Source organism: Zeus faber, assembly GCF_960531495.2.
Source record: "Zeus faber genome assembly, chromosome: 6".
In the NCBI taxonomy this organism is placed as follows: Eukaryota; Metazoa; Chordata; class Actinopteri; order Zeiformes; family Zeidae; genus Zeus; species Zeus faber.
In genome coordinates this window covers 9,363,053-9,382,666 of record NC_137201.1, presented here as the reverse complement: position 1 = coordinate 9,382,666, position 19,614 = coordinate 9,363,053, and the positions used below count along the sequence as shown (strand labels likewise).

Sequence of the window (19,614 nt, the reverse complement as noted above, 5' to 3'; positions counted from 1 at the left end):
CGATGAGAAAGCCCATGAGAAAGATTTTGGGGGGCCAAAACAAATAGGAACAACTTCACACTGTACGAGCGGCGCAAAGTCGGCCACGCGGAGGTCTCCGCGCTGCGTGACGTGTGAGTTTATGTCGGGTTGTGTTAGCGTGGCTTGTGTTGCCGGGGCTTGGTTTTTGTGTCACACGCGGAGTCACCGTCAGGGGAAGGGGGGTGGGGGTGGAGGGGGAGGGGTGGGGGTGGAGGGGGAGGGGTGGGACTTAGGCGAGCTGGGGACAATGCTGGTGTTTGTGCAACGGCCCCTGAGTGGCGGCCGGCTCCCTCGCTGCGATCGCTCTCGCCTGACTACCGCTGTTGCACACATTGTTGGGAGTGAAAAGGGAGAGCGGACAGCTTGATCCTGCCCGTGGGACGCACTGACGGAACCAGAACAGAGGTAAGTCCCCCCCCCCCCACCCCCCACCCTGCTGCCATATCTCTGTGATGGATGAAATAGTTAATTTGAGTATTTTGTGTGACTTGGGGGGGGTACGGGGGGTACAGGGGGTAGTGGGCTTGGGTTTTTTTCTTTTTTGGCAGGGGCACTGGTCTCTGTGTGTGTGTGTGTGTGTGTGTGTGTGTGTGTGTGTGTCTGAAAGGAGCCGCGCTGAAAGAAAGTTCCACATAGAGAGAGAGCGAGAGAGAGAGGCTCAGTGAGAGGCATGTGCAGAATGCCACTGGGATTCGGCGGCTTGGCTGGGAGAAGACAGAGTGGACGGAGGAGACGGGGATAGAGGGGGGAAAAAAGGTGTGTCTGTGTGTGGGTTTGGGGTGGGGGTGGAGGGGGGTTGAAACTGAGTTATGTCGACGGAGGATGACACGGGAAGAGAAAAACTCCGAAGCTGAGGTGAGTGAAAACGACCCTATCGTCTCCTCTTCGGCCGTCGTTTTTTTTCGGAGGAAGATCGAGGCGAGCGATAGAGTGATAGGTTTACGGCGGTAAAAATAGACAGCGGGCGGGAGGAGAGATTAAGAGAGCGAGAGATTAATTAGGGAGCTGAGGTAATGGAGGAAGGAAGGAAAAGAATGGACAAACACAATAAGTGCAACGCGGTGGGGGGGGAGGGGGGGGGGTGACTATGCGGGTGCCAGCTCCAGATAGGGTTTCAACGGCATCAGCATTATCTACTAAACATACTTTCACCGGCGCAGACCACAGGCTATTGTCATTCTCCCAGAAAAGGAGGAAGGGAACTTGTCACGCTCACTCTGAGAGTTTTGCCTTTGAATCCCTTTTTTCTTGTCTCTTGATTTCAAAAAGAAGGTAAAAAGGAAAGAAAACCTAAGGTGAGTAAGACCCCCCGTCCCGGCGTCAAGCTCCTCCGTAGATCAAACAGACTTACCTGTTTTAACCGGCAGATTACAGAGATTTAAGGTGTCCAGCACGGCGGTCCCCGTAAATGCACTACTGTTCACATTTATGGATGAAAGAGCTCGTCCGGATTTCACGCTCGCTGACATTCAATGCAAGGTGTGCCGGCTGTCCGCCTCGACCCCGACCACCGGGCCCCAGATAAATCAGAAAAGGTCTATTGAGCCGGGCTCTGACAAGAGACCCGGGGGGGAACCCGGCCAATGTCCTTGAATCGCTCAAGTGAACAAATCCGGGTCTGTACACGACCACGAATTAGCCGCATGTGTGCTGTTTTTTCCCTTCTCTGTCAGACGGCGGGAGAGAGAGAGAGAGAGAGTAAGACCGTTTGGATTGGGCGTGGGGTGCCATCAAAGAAGGGACGCCGGCTGGGAACACACGCACACTTGCACGCCCGGGGCGCCACGGTCCCCATCTCGAGAAGACTCCGAGGGCCAGAAACAGCGGCGGAATTTCTTTACCGTAAAGGGTGGAAGGCGGTGGTGAGCTGCTGCTGCTGTTGTTGGCCAGGGCCAGGGCCAGGGGGCAGGTTGCGTGCCAACCCTAAGGAAAGGGAAGCTGAGGAGACAGGAAGTGGAGAGAAAGCGTAAGACGAGAAGCGTGGAGCTGGGCCCGGAAGCAGGATGGCAGAGAAGAAAGTTAGGTAATCAACTCCACTCGTCTCGTCGCATGAAAATACTTTGGAGTAAATTGTTTTTAGTCATTCACGTGTCCAAGTGATAACATTCTCATTGTGTGTGTTTGTTTGCATTGTGTGTGTATTTTGGTGTCTTTCTTTGTTGTTGTGTGCCCGACTGCCCTGTTTGTGTATTTGTTCATGGCGGTGCTTGTGTGCTATTTGCATGGTTTTGCATGCATGCATGTGCGTGTGTAAATTTGTGCCGGCATGCTTGTTTGTGTCCCCGTGTTTGGATCTTTTTACAGCCTCCCCGCTAAGCTGATTAATGGGGGCGTGGCGGGGCTGGTCGGTGTGACATGTGTGTTTCCTATTGACCTCGCCAAAACCCGCCTCCAGAACCAGCAGGGTGCCCAGGTCTACAAAGGAATGTGAGTAGGGCAGCAAGCACCACATCGAGCCATGTCACCCGTACATGGAGGGAGAAATCGTCGAGAAACGTTTACTGAGAGCTTGAGTTTGATCACTGTTGTGAAATGTTCATAAATTCACATTTATTTAGAGGAAGCCCATGTTCATACAGTATCTATATAATACATTATAATTGTACTCATAATAGATCGTAGCCCCATCATTATGTGTTATGAATAGTTAATTGTGCATAGATGTCGATAATAGCTTATCAAACACACCAACTCTTTTTCCTTATCATAACTATAGCTGGGTAAATGAGATAAGGTTTAAAATATTAGATAGTAGTTTAAATACTGAGATGCATACATTTATAGTTTTTTATTTAGTAAAAAAAAAAATATGTATTTTGTTAATTCACGTGTGTCTATTAAGTTGAAAGACTTGCCTTACAATTTTTTGACTTAAGCCACAGAACTCCCAAAATGAATGAACTTACAAAATAAAAGAAAGTAGTTTGAAATTGAGTGTACTTCAGAGATTTTTGATTTGACACGTGTTTTCACATCTGGTTTATTTTAATGATAATTGATTTGGACACAACAAAAATGCCATTGACCGATCTATGAAGTAGTACAACGATGCCACAGGAAATCACATTATAATTCTTCAGACAGAAAAGGTCTTTGCTGTTTTTAAAAAGTTCACTCAACCAGGGCAGGAATTTGCTAAAGAACGTCCAGATTTTAACAAAAAAAAAAAACGGCCAAATCGAAAGAGGCAAAGAAGAGACATCAGGTGATTTTGTGATGAAGAGGTGGGGCAGCCCGGCTTAGCACACGCTTCTCAAATTCAATCTGTGGAGAGAGTTGTGTTTAAATACCTGTGATTTCAGTAGGTATTAATTAAAGACCTTATATGTCTATAAACTATACATGTCTATATCTCAATCTTCAGTACTACAGTAGGGGTGTCACGATTCGACTTTCGATTTTAAGGTCATGATTCGATTTTCGATTTAAACATATGTATTCTTCCAGCACTGACGGCTATGCCATTGTTAGACTACCGAGTATTGATTTGTAAAGAAAGACACTTGTTTATCAATAAGTAACTTTCATATGAATGACAACAATTAGAAATAATGAAAATATGAAAATATTTAAACAACACACCCAAACAGTTAAGAGCTTTAGCAGAACTAGACTTAACATTATTAAACAATAAGTTAATTATTACACTACTTTTAAGTTACTCACCAAAATAAGCGGAGAAAAAGGGATGCTATTTTTGCCAGAGAGGAACGCTTTCACACACCGTTACCGGGAATTTTTCTCTCCAATATGCGTTCACTGTGCAACAAACTGAATGAAATTATATTGAACTTTATTTTTTATTTTTTTTATATTCAAATTCTATTCGAAATTTTCGTACCTGCAGCCCTAGTGCCAGGCGGGCGGGTGCAGTGTGCGTTTGAGGGATGCCGACCGCAGCTCTCCCATGAAAGTGGGTTCGGAGCCGGGCGAGCCGCAGCCCAGCCCGCAGAGGGGCCCGAACCCCTCCGGCGCACATCGCGGTTGTTTAAGTGTGGATGTTGACCGCCCCAATATGGCGACCATGTGGGACAATATTACCCACGAAAAAACCGGGGAGAATCGCGATACCGGTTTGTGATTTTGAAGTTCGAAATTCAACGCTCATTTCGGTAGATTTTCCGATACGGCATCGTGACACCCCTATTCAATATACAAACGTTGTTTAACGGACAAATGTGTACGACACATTAAACCGCCCTGTCAGGCACTACGTTTTAAGCGAGGATGAAACTAAATCCAATACAAAACTAAAAAAAAATAAATAAAAGGAAAATAAGTGTGTCCTGCAAGGCCCCTTGAAAGAAGGGATGGACATCACATATCTGGCACACCGGTAGGGCGAGGTAATCATGTGGCCAGCGGCACAAACATTTCCTGATCGTGCTTTTCCACGGTGACTCAGAGGGGGATGGGGGTAAAAAAATGAAAAGAGAAAAGCGGTTGATCACCCGGTTCTTTTTCGGCCTTGTTTGGGAACGTCACCCGTGGTGATCACTGCGAAGAATCGAAACACCAAACCGTTCCTACACATATTTGGGACCACAAGTCTACCGAAGAGCGTTAGGGGTCAAAAGGTCACCGAAATATCGGCTTCCGGGTGACGATTGGCCCGTTGTCAACTTTAAGAAAGGCGTGGCTGCGTTAAGAAATGACAGAGCGGGACTGGTGCAATCGCAGAGCGGTGACGGATTCAGCATATCGGTGTCTGTGATGACGGATTTGGATATGTACTGAAAAAACATCATTAGAAATAGAACGTTTTCTGGTTTTCCAGTCGTCTATGTTAGGGATGCCCCCTCAAAGGCGACAAGTCTAATCACCAGTGGACTGAGATTCTTCAAGTCGAGCAGTAGTTGTTTTTTTTGTCAGTTAGTGTGCATTACAATAACAACAACTACAACAATCATAAACTAGTTTTTGTGTGTGAGAATCGTTGAACACGGCTCTCCGTGCGTCCTGATCGGCGGAGAGCACCACGGAGAGCCGTGCCCTGTTCCTCCAAATAAAACAACTTAAAACTGTGTGGGACCAGGGCACGGAGGATCGGGGCCCGGTGGGGATGGGTATCATTGAGATTTAACGGTCCCACTCCACTTCCTGGTACTGCTCATCTATCCGGTACTTTAACGGTACTTTTATCGGTTCTTTTTTTTTTTTTAATTTTTTTTAGTAAAACTAAAACACATGAAGAGCAGAATTAACTCTGCTTTATTTTATGGATTCCGCATTATGCATGGGCGTAATGGGCGATCGGGGCGCAATTTGCACCCTCGTCTCCTCGTGCACGTGTGAGAGCCAGGCAGAGCGAGCCGGCCCCGCCCTCCTCGAGCACTGGGGAGGGCACGGGGGAGAGAGGAGAGATGGCTCTTCTGATAATAGTGAAAATGCTTCTTAGACAAATATCAGCCCCGGGGTCCGTTTAATACCGGGTCTCGGTACCCAACTGTAAGCACGAGCAATCGCTCGTGCTCCGTTCCTCTGCGCACCCCCCCGCCGAATAGTCAAATATTGGCTGTTCAATCGCATTGAAAAGCCAAATCTGATTAGGCGGACAAAATTCTGAGTCGGGTACAGTCCTAGTTTATGTACTCAGGACATCCTACTCCTATAGATTACCTATGTATAGCTGTTTTGAGCTTTAAATAAAGGCCATTTAGTACAGAGAATTGCATTTCTTTGTAGAACAGGCCAATGGTAGAATCTACCGAAGGATAGGTGTTGAGCTTAACGGGTCAAAAGGTCACCAAAATTGTAATTCTACTGTTAGCCTACAATGTTCCATCGCTGTTGATGGCCATGATTCATTGAATTTTCCTGTGATTAATTCAGTCATTTTATTCTGTTTAATATTCCATTCTCTACTTACTTCCTCTATTTCTCGCAGGCTGGACTGCCTGGCTAAGACGGTGCGGTCGGAAGGCTATTTCGGATGCTATCGAGGTATTTGCTCCCATTTCCTAATCCTCTTGGCAAACAACCATTCAGGATCTTTTTATAGCTCTCTCTATAGCGATCTTTTTATAGCGACCGTTGTTTACGGTCGGCCGTCCTGTCATTTAGTGTTGTCTGTCTGGCGCGGTGTGAAGCTGCTGCATGTGTCATTTCAACCCGCTGTTGTCTTCACCCCCTTCAGGGGCCGCGGTGAATCTCACTCTTGTCACGCCGGAAAAGGCCATCAAACTGGCGGCCAATGACATCTTCAGGCAGAAGCTCTCAAAGGACGGGTAGCTGTTTTTATGTTATCTTCTATATATATTTAAATAAATATATACAATCCGAACTTTGGTATTGACCAAAACTCTTTCAACCAGGCATTTTTTTTCATCGTTTGGTTGTTGGTGTAACTGATCAGACATTTGTGACGTCTCTTTCACTTACTCAAGGCCTTTGTCTTCTCATCAACTCCCCAGAAAACTTCCACTGTGGGGGGAGGTACTGGCGGGCTGCGGGGCCGGGACCTGTCAGGTGATCGTCACCACGCCCATGGAGATGCTGAAGATCCAGCTGCAGGACGCGGGACGGCTGGGTGAGGTTTTGGACGGCACTGTTAAGCTTCGTTTGAGATTAGTAACACTGCCAGAGAAAAACACTGAAATATACTGTCGTGATATATGATGGTGTTATTGAGGAGTCAAACATGAAAGCTTAATGTACCGTATGTATGCATGGAGAGGATAATGTGCATAGTGTGCATAATGAGGCAAGAATGTCCCCATTGCTCCTACTTTTTAAGGGAAAGTAACTTCAACATGCCCACCTGCCCTACACCTTGAGCCTTAAATTGACTTTTCTCTCCGCTAGCTGCCCAGAAGCCTGTCGCCACCGCTGCCCAGGCCAGCGCCCCCAGTCCTGCTCCGTCGTTGGTGGCTCCTCCGCCCGCCCAGTCGGCCCTGCCGCCCCGCACCTCGGCCACCCGGATCACCATGGAGCTGCTCAAAACTCGCGGCCTGGCCGGCCTCTACCGCGGGGCCGGGGCAACTCTCTTGAGGTCAGACCCTCAGATACACAACGTGTGCCCAAAATGTCAGTTTCCTTGTTTTTATTGTTTTGTTTCCTACCTATCCTACTTTCATGGGTTTTTTTCCTCATTTTGTTTGCCTTGTAGCTCTAAAAAACAAAGAAACCCCAGAACACAAATACAGTCGCACAGAACACTATGAGAAACCCACCCTGCTTTGATTGTAATCTAATGATGACATTAGTTACTTTGCTATGTCAAACACACTTTAGTTTGGTTTTATTCCGCCAGTACAGACGAGGCATTGTCCTCTCTAGTTGGAAACATTTCATATATAAAGTAAATCATTGTGCACAATTATTACACTCATATGCTCCCGCTTCTCTCCTGCCATTCAACTTTCTCATCATTGTGTTAATGAGTGGATTTCGGGTTGCGTAACCTGTGCCGTGCTCGCAGCGCATCGCTGATAATCAGCAATGATCAATAGGCTCCCACGGCTATGTCTGGCTGTGGTCCTGTTGGCAAGCTCCTCTCTCTCTTTGCATCTCCTATGACCTTACTCATCCTCCTGCATTGGTTGGTGGTTCCCACTTAAACCACCGTCCCTCGTTGGGGGACGGTGGTTTAAGTGTGCAACTGTGGCATAATTGGGAAAACCACTGTGTGTCCCTGAACTAGAAAAGGCGCCGTATCAAATGCAGTCCATTTTACTAGTAACCACCAATTATTTCCCTTTGTTTTCCCAGCCTACACCACACATACTCCCTTTCCTCCTCTATGTGTTTCACGTCCTCCTATCTCACTGCCTCTGACTCCATGTTGTTCCAGGGATGTACCCTTCTCTATGATTTACTTCCCGCTGTTTGCCAACCTCAACGCGCTGGGCCCAAGAGGAGCGGGCTCCGGTTGCCAGGGTGACGTGAAAGAGCGAGCCCCCTTCTGGCAGTCCTTCATGTCGGGCTGCGGCGCTGGCTCGGTGGCCGCCGTGGCAGTGACTCCGCTGGATGGTGAGACAAACGTTGAAAGAGATAAATGGAACCGCATGCGACAGTAACTGCATTAGCTCAACGCCCGGGGGATCAACTCCTGTGAAATTTGAGAAATACAACTTCCAGCGTCTAAAAAAGTCGATTCAGCAATACATCTTCTTTATAACTTGTCTTTCTGACGAGTCACGTTTATCCATGCACTGAGCATAGTGATTATGAGCTGTTGAAGTGCCCCTTCAACAGATTTGGGGGTTGCCAGGTATGAAGTGTAATGCTTCGCACCGGAACATTACGGTCAACGAAACTCAGTGGGCTGAACAGGCAACCCTTCAGCACCAACACATTTGGTCGGCACACAGCTGCTAATGACTTTCCCCAGCAGACGGATTAATAGTTAGGTGTCAAAAATTGTTCTGAATCTAGCTGCATTTAAGACAACTAAAATCGTGTTTGGATGTTTTTATTTTTATTCGTCATGAATATGCAATATGTATCACTTAAATAACGCCGCTTTTGGTATTCCGGGCGGTGTATTCCGTAATTTCACATGTGCTTGGCCAGTTGATCCCCTCTGCAGCCATGCACTGAGCTCACACAGTTAGAATGCAGCCGCTCATCGCTTTCACAGCACCAGGCACGCAGGGATGAAATTGTTATCGACCTTCCCATTTGGTTTTGGGTAAGATAGGCAGAAAGCAACTATCACAAAAAGTGCCGTCTCCCTCGAACAGACAAGAGTATCAGTGAATAAACGTTCCTTGTTCATCCATGTTTGCCTGGATTCCTAGTCATCAAGACCCGCCTGCAGACCCTGCAGAAAGGCGAGGGAGAAGACTCTTACAGGGGAGTCATTGACTGCACACGGTAAGAAGTTGGCCTCGAGGGAGACGGCCACTTTCTCCTTAATACCGATCGATAAAAACATTCTGACAATAATTTCTCCCCCTGCCCCCGCCCGTTTTGTCTCGACACTTCATCAGCCGCATCCTGAGACGGGAAGGCCCATCGGCATTTCTGAAGGGGGCGGCATGTCGTGCGCTGGTCATTGCGCCTCTCTTCGGCATTGCACAGGGCGTCTACTTCCTGGGGGTGGGGGAGACGGTGCTGGGGCTGCTGGGATAGCACTGTTTGGCACCTGTGATGGTGTCCCTGTACTATAATTCGGTGCATTACTCAGCAGTTAATAAACAAAAGAAGGGGAAGGGCAAAGAACCCCCCCTCCCCCCCATCCCCCTTCACTGAGTGAGCAGTGAATGGAAAGAGAGAAAGTGGTCAAAACCAATGAACCAAAGGAGGATAAGGAATAACAGAGGCATGAGGGGCTCTAATGATTAATATGTGGACCACACTAATCACGCTTGTCTAGACTTTTAAATGTGTTCTGAAGGGTTTCATAGGTTTAACAGGGTGCTGTGTATGTATGCGCATGTGTGTAACTAATCAGGCTCAGTGTTTCTTATGGTCGTCTAGCTTGTCTCGGGTTAATGTCCAGGGCAGTTCTTCTGGCCTGAGAGATTATTCTGTTTTTTTTGTTTTTTTTTAACGAAGTTCACTGCGAAAACAAATTGCCAAGCAATCATTACCATTTCCATGGTTGTAAGACAACAGAATGCCGCATTATGTATTCCACTGTGAGTGACCCGTTCCCTTCTCATTTGATTCAAAAAGGAATTCTAGTTGTGTAAGGTCTGACTTCACGCCATGTTTGATTCTGGACAGGGTGGCTTGAGTACAAATGCCAATGATCTAGTTTTAAACACTTGCTTTCTTTCTGTTTCGAAAAGGAGCTTAACCTCCTTCTGCCTCCCCCGTAGTGCATTCCTCCCCCTCAGCTGTTAAGATAGGAGTTGTAATCTGGGACTCCTTCATTGGCCTGTGAGGCGCTGCATGCTAGTGACTCGAAAGTCTTGGGCTAATCTGCTGGTAATGCTTTAATCCTGCACATCCTAACAAAAACATCTCTAACAGCGTAAAGGCCACAGGTTAGTATGCCAGGCCACACTCTCGTGGCCTTGACTCGCTCCTATCGGAAGCTCAGAAGGGCTTAAACCCATAAAAGGACTTTATTACCTAGTATAGCTTTTTTTTTTTTATTGAATGAATTAAAATGTTTTATTTTAATGTTGTGCACAAAATTATACAAATATATGCAATGACGCCTTATGTTTGCTGACAGTGTCTAGCCATGAACATCAAAACCTGTGCGTTCAGTCTCCAATCAGTTTGAGGGGATCGAAGAAGTTGAAATGTTTGTTTCGGCCGCTTGTGTCCAAGTTACAGAGCGCAATAACATTTGACAAGGCTTTGCTTTGTTGAGTGTTCTGTGTCTTCTTAAAGTAAGTCCACTGGGTGGCACTAAAACATTTTCTATCTTTATAATGCTAGGCTGATACAGCTACAATAGCTAGGCTAGCAGATTGTCCCCTTTATTTTAGAGAAAACAGTCCAAAACAGGATGAATGGTTTGTTTACAAGCTGTAAATAAAAGATATCTCTTACATTCATGCTCAGTTGCATATTTTTATTCTTTTCTGTATTGCATGTTAAGTGCTTTGGAACAGTAACAAAAACAAATAACATTCATTTCCCACATGCTTACAATATCCACCATAGAAACTCTCACTTTTTCAATAAAACAATGCAAGTTGCCAACATGCCCCGAATTTAAGCTGATCAGGGATATAAGGTAGTTTAAAATAAAAATAAATTCTCGGAAGCAACATGAATCTTTTGTAACCGATTTTAAGAAGTAAACACGTTCAAAATGGGTCATGTTAGCCCAAACCCATCAAGAAGACATAAAGAAATAAACTAAAAATAAAACACATTGGCATCACACTGTCATGTAAGGCACTTGGGAGTTTAAAAAGAGGTCAGACGCGGTCTGTGTAAAAGCTCACTTGGTGGAACCACCAAACAGTTCCACAACATTTGATGGAATAAAAAACAATATTATCTAGAATATCCCAATTGATGAAGGTAACTTGAAGAATATGAAGATAGTTTAGCATTTTGTTTTTCCTCGTTTTCGCTGTGTAGCACACTCAGCTTAGTTAAAATGAACCTGAAGCTGGTAACAGGTAGAAACCCTGGTCCTCAGGATGCAGCTGAACCCCTTTGGCCTAGAGCCAAAAGGGGTTTTCTTGAAAATGATGAAAGAAAGGCACCTGTGAGGCCTTTCCTGATGACAGCTGTAGAGCCACAAATACCCACAATCCTTGGGTGTTCCAGCGCTGCTCTTCAGCATACAGAGTTAGTCCGTGAACCGGCGGTTGGGGTTGGCACCAAACAAGGCCACTCTTATGTCAGGCATCATCTGTTGAAGGGAGTAAAAACACAATGTAAACACCTTGTAGGGTTAGTATGCACACACACCGTGTTCTTACTCATGCTCACTATATATCTGGAAAAAGGGCATTTAGGAAGCGTTATCAGACAAAACCATTATTGAGTAGGCTCAAGTATAAACTCCATGTAACCACTGATTGAATATTCAGGACAAAACCTAAATTGGGCTTGGAACAGCTGCTATTCTACCTGCTGCGCCATGAGGTCCAGCCTGCTCTCCAGGGTGTTGGACACCTTGATCTTCCCACTGCTGTTGTAGACCTCTACCCCCCCACAGCTGTGCAAACAGCAACACGCACAAAAGCAACTTTGTTTAAGGAACAAGAGAATGTGAGGCAAGCTTCGCTCCACATTGACATTTTCCATCTGGGTCATTGTCTGTATGACTGTGACCGCAATGTTCAGGTATAACACGGGTTCGTAACTTGTTCCGGCACGGCAACACGACTCACATGTCCGGCGAGAGAAATCGTTCCTGGTCGATTCTAACCACTATGTTGCTCTTCACGGCGTCCTTGTAAACAGGGATGTTTTTATCAGCTGCAGCCTGTCGAGGTGACAAAGCGTTTAGCGCTGCGCAGTAAGTCGTCATAATAAATACAACGCAGCGATATCAGCCCATCTCTCACCTGCACCAGCTCCAGGTCCTGCTGCCGGCAGCGAATGGTCACCTCAGGTTCCAGTAACTGGTAGAAACCCTGTAAAACCAGGACCAAAAAAAAAAAGAAAAATATTTTGGCTTCAACTTGGGGGCAGTCATGATAGAGGTTTCTCTAGACAGACAGACAGACATGTTTTAAAAAAAACTAACCTGTAAAACCAAGCCCTCTAACAAGGTAGAGTACCTTGAAGGGTCCTTGGCAATGTCTGCGAGCCTGTGACGGGCCTCGTTTAGCAAATCCTGTGTTCAACCACATAAACAAACTGTTAACATAGGTGTGTCTCCGGATAAAGGCATCATTTTAAAGGTTTCAATTTTTAAAAGATCAGCTCTGATGAAAACAGGACACCCGGGTCGAAGCGCTAATATTGCCCTCTTTATCTCCGCAATGTGACGCTGGAGCGCCAATAGAAAGAAAGGAACATCCGTGTATTATTTCATGAGGGACCGTGAAATGTTTTGAGTGTGGGGATCGCTCTGTGGGGAGCACAGCCACTCCAGCACCGCTGCAAGTCCCCGAACCAGAGGAGCGTCTCCGCTCCCCGCCGCTGAAGGACCGGTGCGGCACCGGCAGCATGGATACTCCACACTGCTTCTACTGTATGTTGGGTTGTTACGAACGATCCCACTTTTGAGCGGCTAAAAATTATTTTCAAGTTTTACAGTTTTATGTGAAATTGATCTCTTCTATTGTTTTGTTCCCAATCACACTGGAACCATGACACGCCCCTTTTACCGCGACGTTGAATGTGACGCACCAGGAAAAAAATAGAATAAAATCTGCGAAATTTTGGTGTAAAAATGGTATTAGAGGTAGTGATGGAGATAATGGAAGTGGATCTGTACGGGTCACCCCCCTGGTTCGGTGAGCTGTGAACCGCAGATCAATTGCAAAATGTAACCATCATAGTGAAATACTGGTTTACTGGCTGGTTACTTATTGTAATTTAATTCAGTTACTGGGAGCGGATCCAATCACATTTTTCCATGCACTACCATGTTTAAAGAAAGAAGGTATCATGCGTGCTTCATATTGCACTTTAATTTAACAATTGAGTATTAAATATTTCATATATTTTAAGATTTTATTGTAACATTGGACATCTTGAATGTTGTTTTCATTTAAGATCATGGTCAAAAGTTCCTTGCTTTAAGTGTTTTATAGAATAAATGGAATGCAAAGTTATATTTCTCTCTTTTTTTATTTTTGCTGATGTGAAAAATTATCTGATTCCGTGACTCAAAAGGGTTCTACGATCCGAACCGTGAATTTTGTGATACGTTGCACCACTAGGTAGTGGGGATTTCTTCTCCTTTGATATATCTCAACAGTTTACTGCAAACAACCAGCTTGATCAAATTCACAGAGGCTGTCATTCACTTGCATGTCAGAATATTGGATTCTAGCCGGGAAAGGAGGGGCCCCACATCGACAATAGAAACAGCACATAGAGGTGCACATGCATTAAGAAAATGCATCGAGCAGCTGTTAGCCTGGCACTACTTACAGTGCCAGCCTAAATAAATATGGGATAAATATCTAATAGGGGATTTTTTTCTGAACAAATAACCTTGTGGATTTGCACTTTAATATGCGGTGTTATTCAATATGCCTCGGAAAATGACTAAAAGACGACTGAGCAGGTCTTTGACAAAGGGTCTATGCAATATAGTATGAGGGTATTAACCATGTCACACATCGTATACCCACGTACAAATTAAAAGTACAATGTAGACTAAACCAGTTCATCAAGACTTTGATTTATACTGGGCAAATTAGCAATTTTGTACGGAGTAATTATGGGATAAATGACACCCAGCGTCCTCTTGGCCTCTGTGGCATGTGATCACCCACAGCAGGTGTAGCTTGTGCCACCTGCAGGCGGGAAAATGTATGTTCGAGGAATGGGGGATGTGGCTGTCAAGAGTTTTAAATCATCACGTTAACCATGTTCACAACATCTTATCTTGGGCCCCCGCCACCCAAGGCGGTATTCTAAAAATGTAATTAATACTGTAACTGACACAAGCATTAATGTTTCACTTGAGTATAACGTGCTGCAATATAGACAAATGAAATCTATCTGGCTGTGGTCCTTAAAGTCACTGTAAAGTGAATTCAGTGAAATGTTTCAAACACATTTTTGTACTGAATTGTGGACTGTTTCTCATCATGTTTGCAGTTTTGTTTTGTGGTCCAGATTTTTGGGCGGGCCTAATTCATGTCTTGATGATGTAGAGCGGTCATACTTGGCATGGCCACTCCCCTACCACGATATAAAGACCAGACCAGAACCGTCCAGTGGGTTTGACCGCACGGGGTTTTGTCATGGTAGCATTAGCTGCGTGTTAGCAGCCCGGCCTCGCCTGCGAGAAGCGAGCAAGGGGTACCGGAGAGCAGGGAGTCCCATGGACAGCCGCACTTTGGGAAGAAAAACTGGAGGACTGGGTTCAGCAGAACATTTGAACATGGAATTTACATAATCCAACGTAAACATGATCACGATAACTTGATCAGGCATGGTTTCAGCGTCTTCAGCGCTCACGCCCTCAGCTTTTCAGAACAGACGGAACTGCCTTTTTTCCCCCGTCATTAAAATGTTATTTATCTCACACACACACACACACACACACACACACACCTTGAGTTACGAGCGCACTAACATACAAGTTTTCCGAGTTACGAGCCGTCGTTCCGTCAATTTTTTGTATTGACTGGAGCAAAAATTTGAGTTACGAGGAGCGAGCTTCAGGTGCCGCTGCTAGTTGGCTTGGCGAGCGAATCCGGCCAGCATCCCTCTCACTCCTTTACTTCACATGGTTACCTGAGCTTGGAAGCATCGCTTTTGTGTTTTGTGCCTTTTGTGCAGTTATTTTGCCAATTTTTTTTCCGAACCATGGGTCCGAAAAAAGTAAGTGCTGAGAAGAATGATGTCCATTGACTTAAAGCGCAAAATAATAGAAAAACTGAGCGAGGTGTGCGTGTGATGGAATTGGCGAGGCAGTACGAGCGTAGTACTTCTACGATATGTACCATACTGAAGCAGAAGGAGACGATAAAGGGTATTACACCAGCCAAGGGCGTTAAAATAATGTCTAAGCTGCGGACCGCTGTCCATGAAAAGATGGAGAATCTGCTGTTGGTGTGGTTGACGGAGAAGCAGCTCGCAGGAGATAGCGAGAAGGCAAAAATGATCTGCACATTCTCTTTTATTGTGTTTTATGTTTTTATACAATATTTGTTATTTATAAATTCATTTTTCTTATTTAAAAACACGTAACAGAAAAAAATTGGGGTGGTTTTTTGGGGGCTGGAACGGATTAATGGCATTTCAATTAATTTAAATGGGGAAAACTGATTTGCTATACGAGCAGATTAAATTACGAGCTCGTAAGTACCACTGTGTGTGTGTGTGTGTGTGTGTGTGTGTGTGTGTGTGTGTGTGTGTGTGTGTGTGTGTGTGTATATATATATAATTTTTTTTTTTTTTTTCTCTTTTTTCACCATTTTGATACCTAATTTTATTTCCTTGCTGATATTTTTTGATTATCTAAATTTGGCTGGGTGGTTAATAACAAATTTTTTCCGTGGTGTGAAACTCAGAACACACTTATTTTTGCTTTACACAGACTTGAACTGTACGTAGTTATATTCAAATCCAACAGCCAATTCACACTAAATGTGTTAAGCCTGGGTTAGACAATTTGCATGATGCAGGTTGGCAGCAAAAAAGTGTTGTGTATACACATTACACTGAGACGTATTGCAATTACGCGACGATATTAGCAGTACGATATTGTGATAAGCACGGTCTCTCACTATGATCATGTCATCACGAGCCTTCAGGACCTTCAGTCTGGCCTGGTTCATCAGGTTTGAGATCTGACTGGGGTGAGATGGGGAACAGTCAGTAAATACATTAACAGAGAAGCCTGCAAGAAATACATGTTGGAGCATTAAATTCAAGCAATATAATTGTAAAATGCATTTATTCAAGGTGACCTGAATCTCACTATACCCACCCGCCCCCATCACCTGTCCAATACAAGCTACTGTGCATACTTAGTGCTGACCGATAAATCGTATTTTCATCGCCATCTCCATATGAACATGCGCGACAAACACATCGCAAAAGACTGCCTGAAACGTAGTTATTTGAAGTATTTGGTTGAGTTTAGAAGAAAATATTTAAAAGGGAGCAGGGGAAATTTAACTTTAATCTCTTATAGTTATGTATTATTTTAGTTAACGTTCTGTTTAATTGGTTGGGTATTTATGTGCAATCTGTTCAAGCAGTGTACTTATTAAAGCAGAAAGACATAGGAACTGCATAGCTAATATGCACAATTCAATATTTGTTTATTTATTACACGTTATATCATGATCGCATTACTGAACAATGTTAACGCACATGGCAGACTTTCCTCATATTGTGCAGGCCTGACACTTACATTTTCTTGTGTTGCTCAATTTGCTTGTCCTTTTTCTCATAAAAGCTCATGATCTTCACCCTCTGAGTCTGCACCAGGCGGCCCTTCTCAATGTTAAACTCTTCCTCGGCCTGAAATGTGCGTGCAAGACAAGGACTTTTATTACACCAGTGGACATCGCACGCTGCATCGCGCTACAACACTTATGGAGAAGAGGTGAACAGGACTGATTTGCCTTGGCTTCGATCTCCTCTGCTTTCTCATTGGCCTCCTGTTCGATGAAGGCCATCATGTGCTTGATCTGCCGGGAGAAAGGTGCGGTGGTGAGTGCAGCTTTGACTTGTTTGGTTGGGGCTTACTACACCAACAGCAATTTCACATAATAACAATAACAACAATAATAATAAATATAGTTGCAGGCTCAGTACACGGGGCCCAGTTTAGTGACGTTAGTATTTCAGGTTTCCGAAGTTCAGTAATCTGAGGTTCCCGAATCTGGACGTCTCCGACCGTGTCAAACCAGACGTCCCTGCAAACAGCGGATTCTCCATTTAATCGCTCTCGTTTTTCGGGGATGGGAGCCGCCGGGCTCGGGTCGGGTCGGGTTGGGAGGAGGGAGCGTTCGAGTTCATATAGGCATTTCCATATATTGTCATTTTGGGTTTTTTTTTGTATTTATCGTATTGCTTTATTAATATCACTATTATGATTTAGCCCACTGTTTTGATGGGAGCTTCCGAGACAAAAAAAAAAAGTTTTATTTTTTTAACGATTACACTTTGCGTAAGTTACCATGTTATCAGCACGCCGACCAAATCAAATGATAAGCACGCGGTAAACGTCATTAGTGTGTAAGTTATAATAATAATAATATCAATAACAACATATCATAACATAAGCCTGGCTAGGTAAACTGGCTAACGCTAGCAGAGTATAAGCTAGCCGCGTTCGACACGGGATGCTAGACGCGACAAGTTTCGCATTCACTTCACCTGTTTCTGTACGTCGGCACCGCTGAGCGACATGGCTGCGTTGTTGGTCGAATGTCATAAAAAAAAAACCAAAGACAACAAACAAACGAACAAACAAACGTTTCTTTGTGTTGCTCGAAGGCACGAAAGACGAGGCGAACCGGGGACTCCTCTGCGGCGCTCGGACAACTTGCCCAAGCCTGTGACGCAAGCCTGTGACGCAAGCCGTTCTGGCGGCCGAGGTCACGTGACGGCCGCGGTCACGTTCGTTCCGACTCTCAACGTATAGAAACAGATGAACATGTGTTTATTTCGATAACACGTCTTCATTAACGCATAATAACGACAATAAAATAATGATGATAATAATAATGCAATTATGTTTTGCGGTCCGGGCACGCAGGATTGGACGTGGTTCCGGCAGGAGCGTCCGCACGGGAGTGACTCCCCGCCGGGGAGACACCGTGAGACAGGACTCCGTGGGCTCCAGGTGAGACAGTGTCTCATCTCCCACGTGTTCTCTCGTAGGGGGATTCTCTCGTGCCCACGCGTTGGACCCATCACCGTGGACTGACGTGACCGACATCGTCACTGGACGTTCGGTTGGATTATCCCTCACACTAACAGCGCTTTAAAACCGACACGGTCGTCCCTGGATCTTGCGGTGCGGCCACATACGAAAGGGACGCCCCCTCCAAAGGCTGCGCCGCGCGAACGCCCGCCGCGACGGATCCCGGTTTCTCGGGGTTGTGTGAAAACGCGGCGGTCACACTTTCCCCGGGGCTCCCTTCCCGCCGCGCCGGGCGGAGTGAGTGCCGGGAGGCGACACTTGGAGCTTTATAACGTCTGATGATGACGTCACAAAGCGGCCCGCTCCTCAAACGAACCACATTTTCTCGTCTCTTCTTCTACTTCCGGTAAAAATGACGTCCTCACTCAATTCTGCTCCGAATGTATATCGATATTGACCAAACTCGAACGACAAGTATAATAATAATAATAATAATAATAATAATAATAATTATTATTATTATTATTATTATTATTATTATTATTATTATTATGCTTAATAATAATAATAATAATAATTATTATTATTATTATTAATAATAATAATAATAATAATAATCATGACAAAATTATGGAATCATAAAGGTAATTCATTGAAATTGATCCTACACACTCCGGCTCAGTGGATGGCGACATATTATCGCCACGGTCTCGCCAGGGAAGCAGAGTGTGTGTCTGTGTGTTTGTGTGTGTGTGTGTGTGTGTGTGTGTGTGTGTGTGTGTGCGTGTAGCACCGAGCGGGGGTCCACGAGGTGGCGCTGCGACAGAGTGGAAACAGCGAGAGGAGCAGTGGAGCACATAATGTCCTCCCGGTAGTTGCTGCTCTGTGCCCGGGCTGATCCTCCACTCCGTGCGCGCTGTGAGTGGGTCGCACGTCCCTCTCCGCCCCAGCTGATCCTCCTCCCCTCCGGCACCGCGCTGCCTTCGGACCAGGTGAGTAAGCAGGAGTTCGGACTCCGGGGCCGTTGTGTGGAGGGAGAAGTTCGTGCAGATGGCAGTTACAGGAGGTGTGGTTGGAGCCGGTCAATTGATTGGGGGGGGGTCACTGATCGGCCATCGAAGGGAGGTATTTGTGTCCGTTCCAATGTCCAGGGCTTGTTTTGGATAATGTCTCTTAGATACACGTGTCTATATTTACACATTCATGTGACTACTGTCTTCCTGCTGAAAACCACGTGACTCTCTGTATGTCAACCCACTACCTCCATGTAGGGATACATTCTACTTAACCTACTTGAATTTGGCTGATTTTTTCATCTGATTTTTATTTTTGTTCCCCCTCTCAGGTGCGACCTGTCCAGCGCGTCGATTGTACCCGCCACTAATGTGCCTGAGTGTCTGACCCCAAAAACCCCTCCATCCAAATGGCCGCCCCAGGCTCCTCCACTTCACCTCCCCCGGCCGCCGCCGTGCCTCTTGGCTTCCGCTACGAAACCAAGTACATCGTGCTCAGTTACCTGGGACTCCCGGCCACTGTGGGTCAAGGTGAGCGGGGGGATGGCGGGAAGACTTAATTTGTTTTGTTTTCCATGACTCAACGCTAAACCTTATGTAGACCAAAAATGAAGTGTGAAACAGCAAAGTGCTGGTTCCCCCCTCTATTCGTTTCCTCCTACCAGTGCAACCTTCACATTGTCTGAGCACGTACCCACATGCAAC

General features: G+C 45.5%; 3 protein-coding genes across 6 annotated transcripts in view; 2 read left to right on the top strand and 1 right to left on the bottom strand.

The window, feature by feature from the left end:
• Positions 1 to 267: 267 nt before the first annotated feature.
• On the top strand, positions 268 to 10,474 carry slc25a18 (solute carrier family 25 member 18). 4 transcript variants are annotated; one of them, XM_080002415.1, is made up of 10 exons: positions 268 to 426; positions 1,695 to 2,044; positions 2,326 to 2,448; positions 5,909 to 5,964; positions 6,158 to 6,248; positions 6,435 to 6,550; positions 6,826 to 7,012; positions 7,814 to 7,992; positions 8,763 to 8,838; positions 8,955 to 10,474. In XM_080002415.1, the coding sequence occupies exons 2-10, from the start codon at positions 2,025 to 2,027 to the stop codon at positions 9,094 to 9,096; spliced, it is 990 nt and encodes a 329-aa protein (XP_079858541.1). In that variant the 5' UTR covers positions 268 to 426; positions 1,695 to 2,024; the 3' UTR covers positions 9,097 to 10,474. The 4 variants fall into 4 exon arrangements, with proteins under 4 accessions (XP_079858541.1, XP_079858543.1, XP_079858542.1 ...); XM_080002416.1 differs by lacking the exon at positions 268 to 426 and adding an exon at positions 838 to 876; XM_080002417.1 differs by lacking the exon at positions 2,326 to 2,448.
• A 6-nt stretch (positions 10,475 to 10,480) lies between these two features.
• Positions 10,481 to 17,574, bottom strand: atp6v1e1a (ATPase H+ transporting V1 subunit E1a). Its single transcript, XM_080002418.1, has 9 exons — positions 17,407 to 17,574; positions 16,650 to 16,715; positions 16,436 to 16,545; positions 15,804 to 15,870; positions 12,134 to 12,223; positions 11,952 to 12,020; positions 11,775 to 11,869; positions 11,512 to 11,599; positions 10,481 to 11,290 (listed from the first exon to the last, which is right to left on the bottom strand). Exons 1-9 carry the CDS (start codon positions 17,437 to 17,439, stop codon positions 11,228 to 11,230), a joined length of 681 nt encoding a protein of 226 aa, XP_079858544.1. The 5' UTR covers positions 17,440 to 17,574; the 3' UTR covers positions 10,481 to 11,227.
• Positions 17,575 to 19,306: 1,732 nt separating this feature from the next.
• The window catches only part of bcl2l13 (BCL2 like 13), a 20,212-nt gene continuing 19,904 nt past the window's right edge, over positions 19,307 to 19,614 (top strand). Inside the window, exon 1 of the mRNA XM_080002240.1 lies at positions 19,307 to 19,440. The gene's annotated coding sequence lies outside the window, so the exon portion shown is untranslated. The remainder of the gene's footprint in view (positions 19,441 to 19,614) is intronic.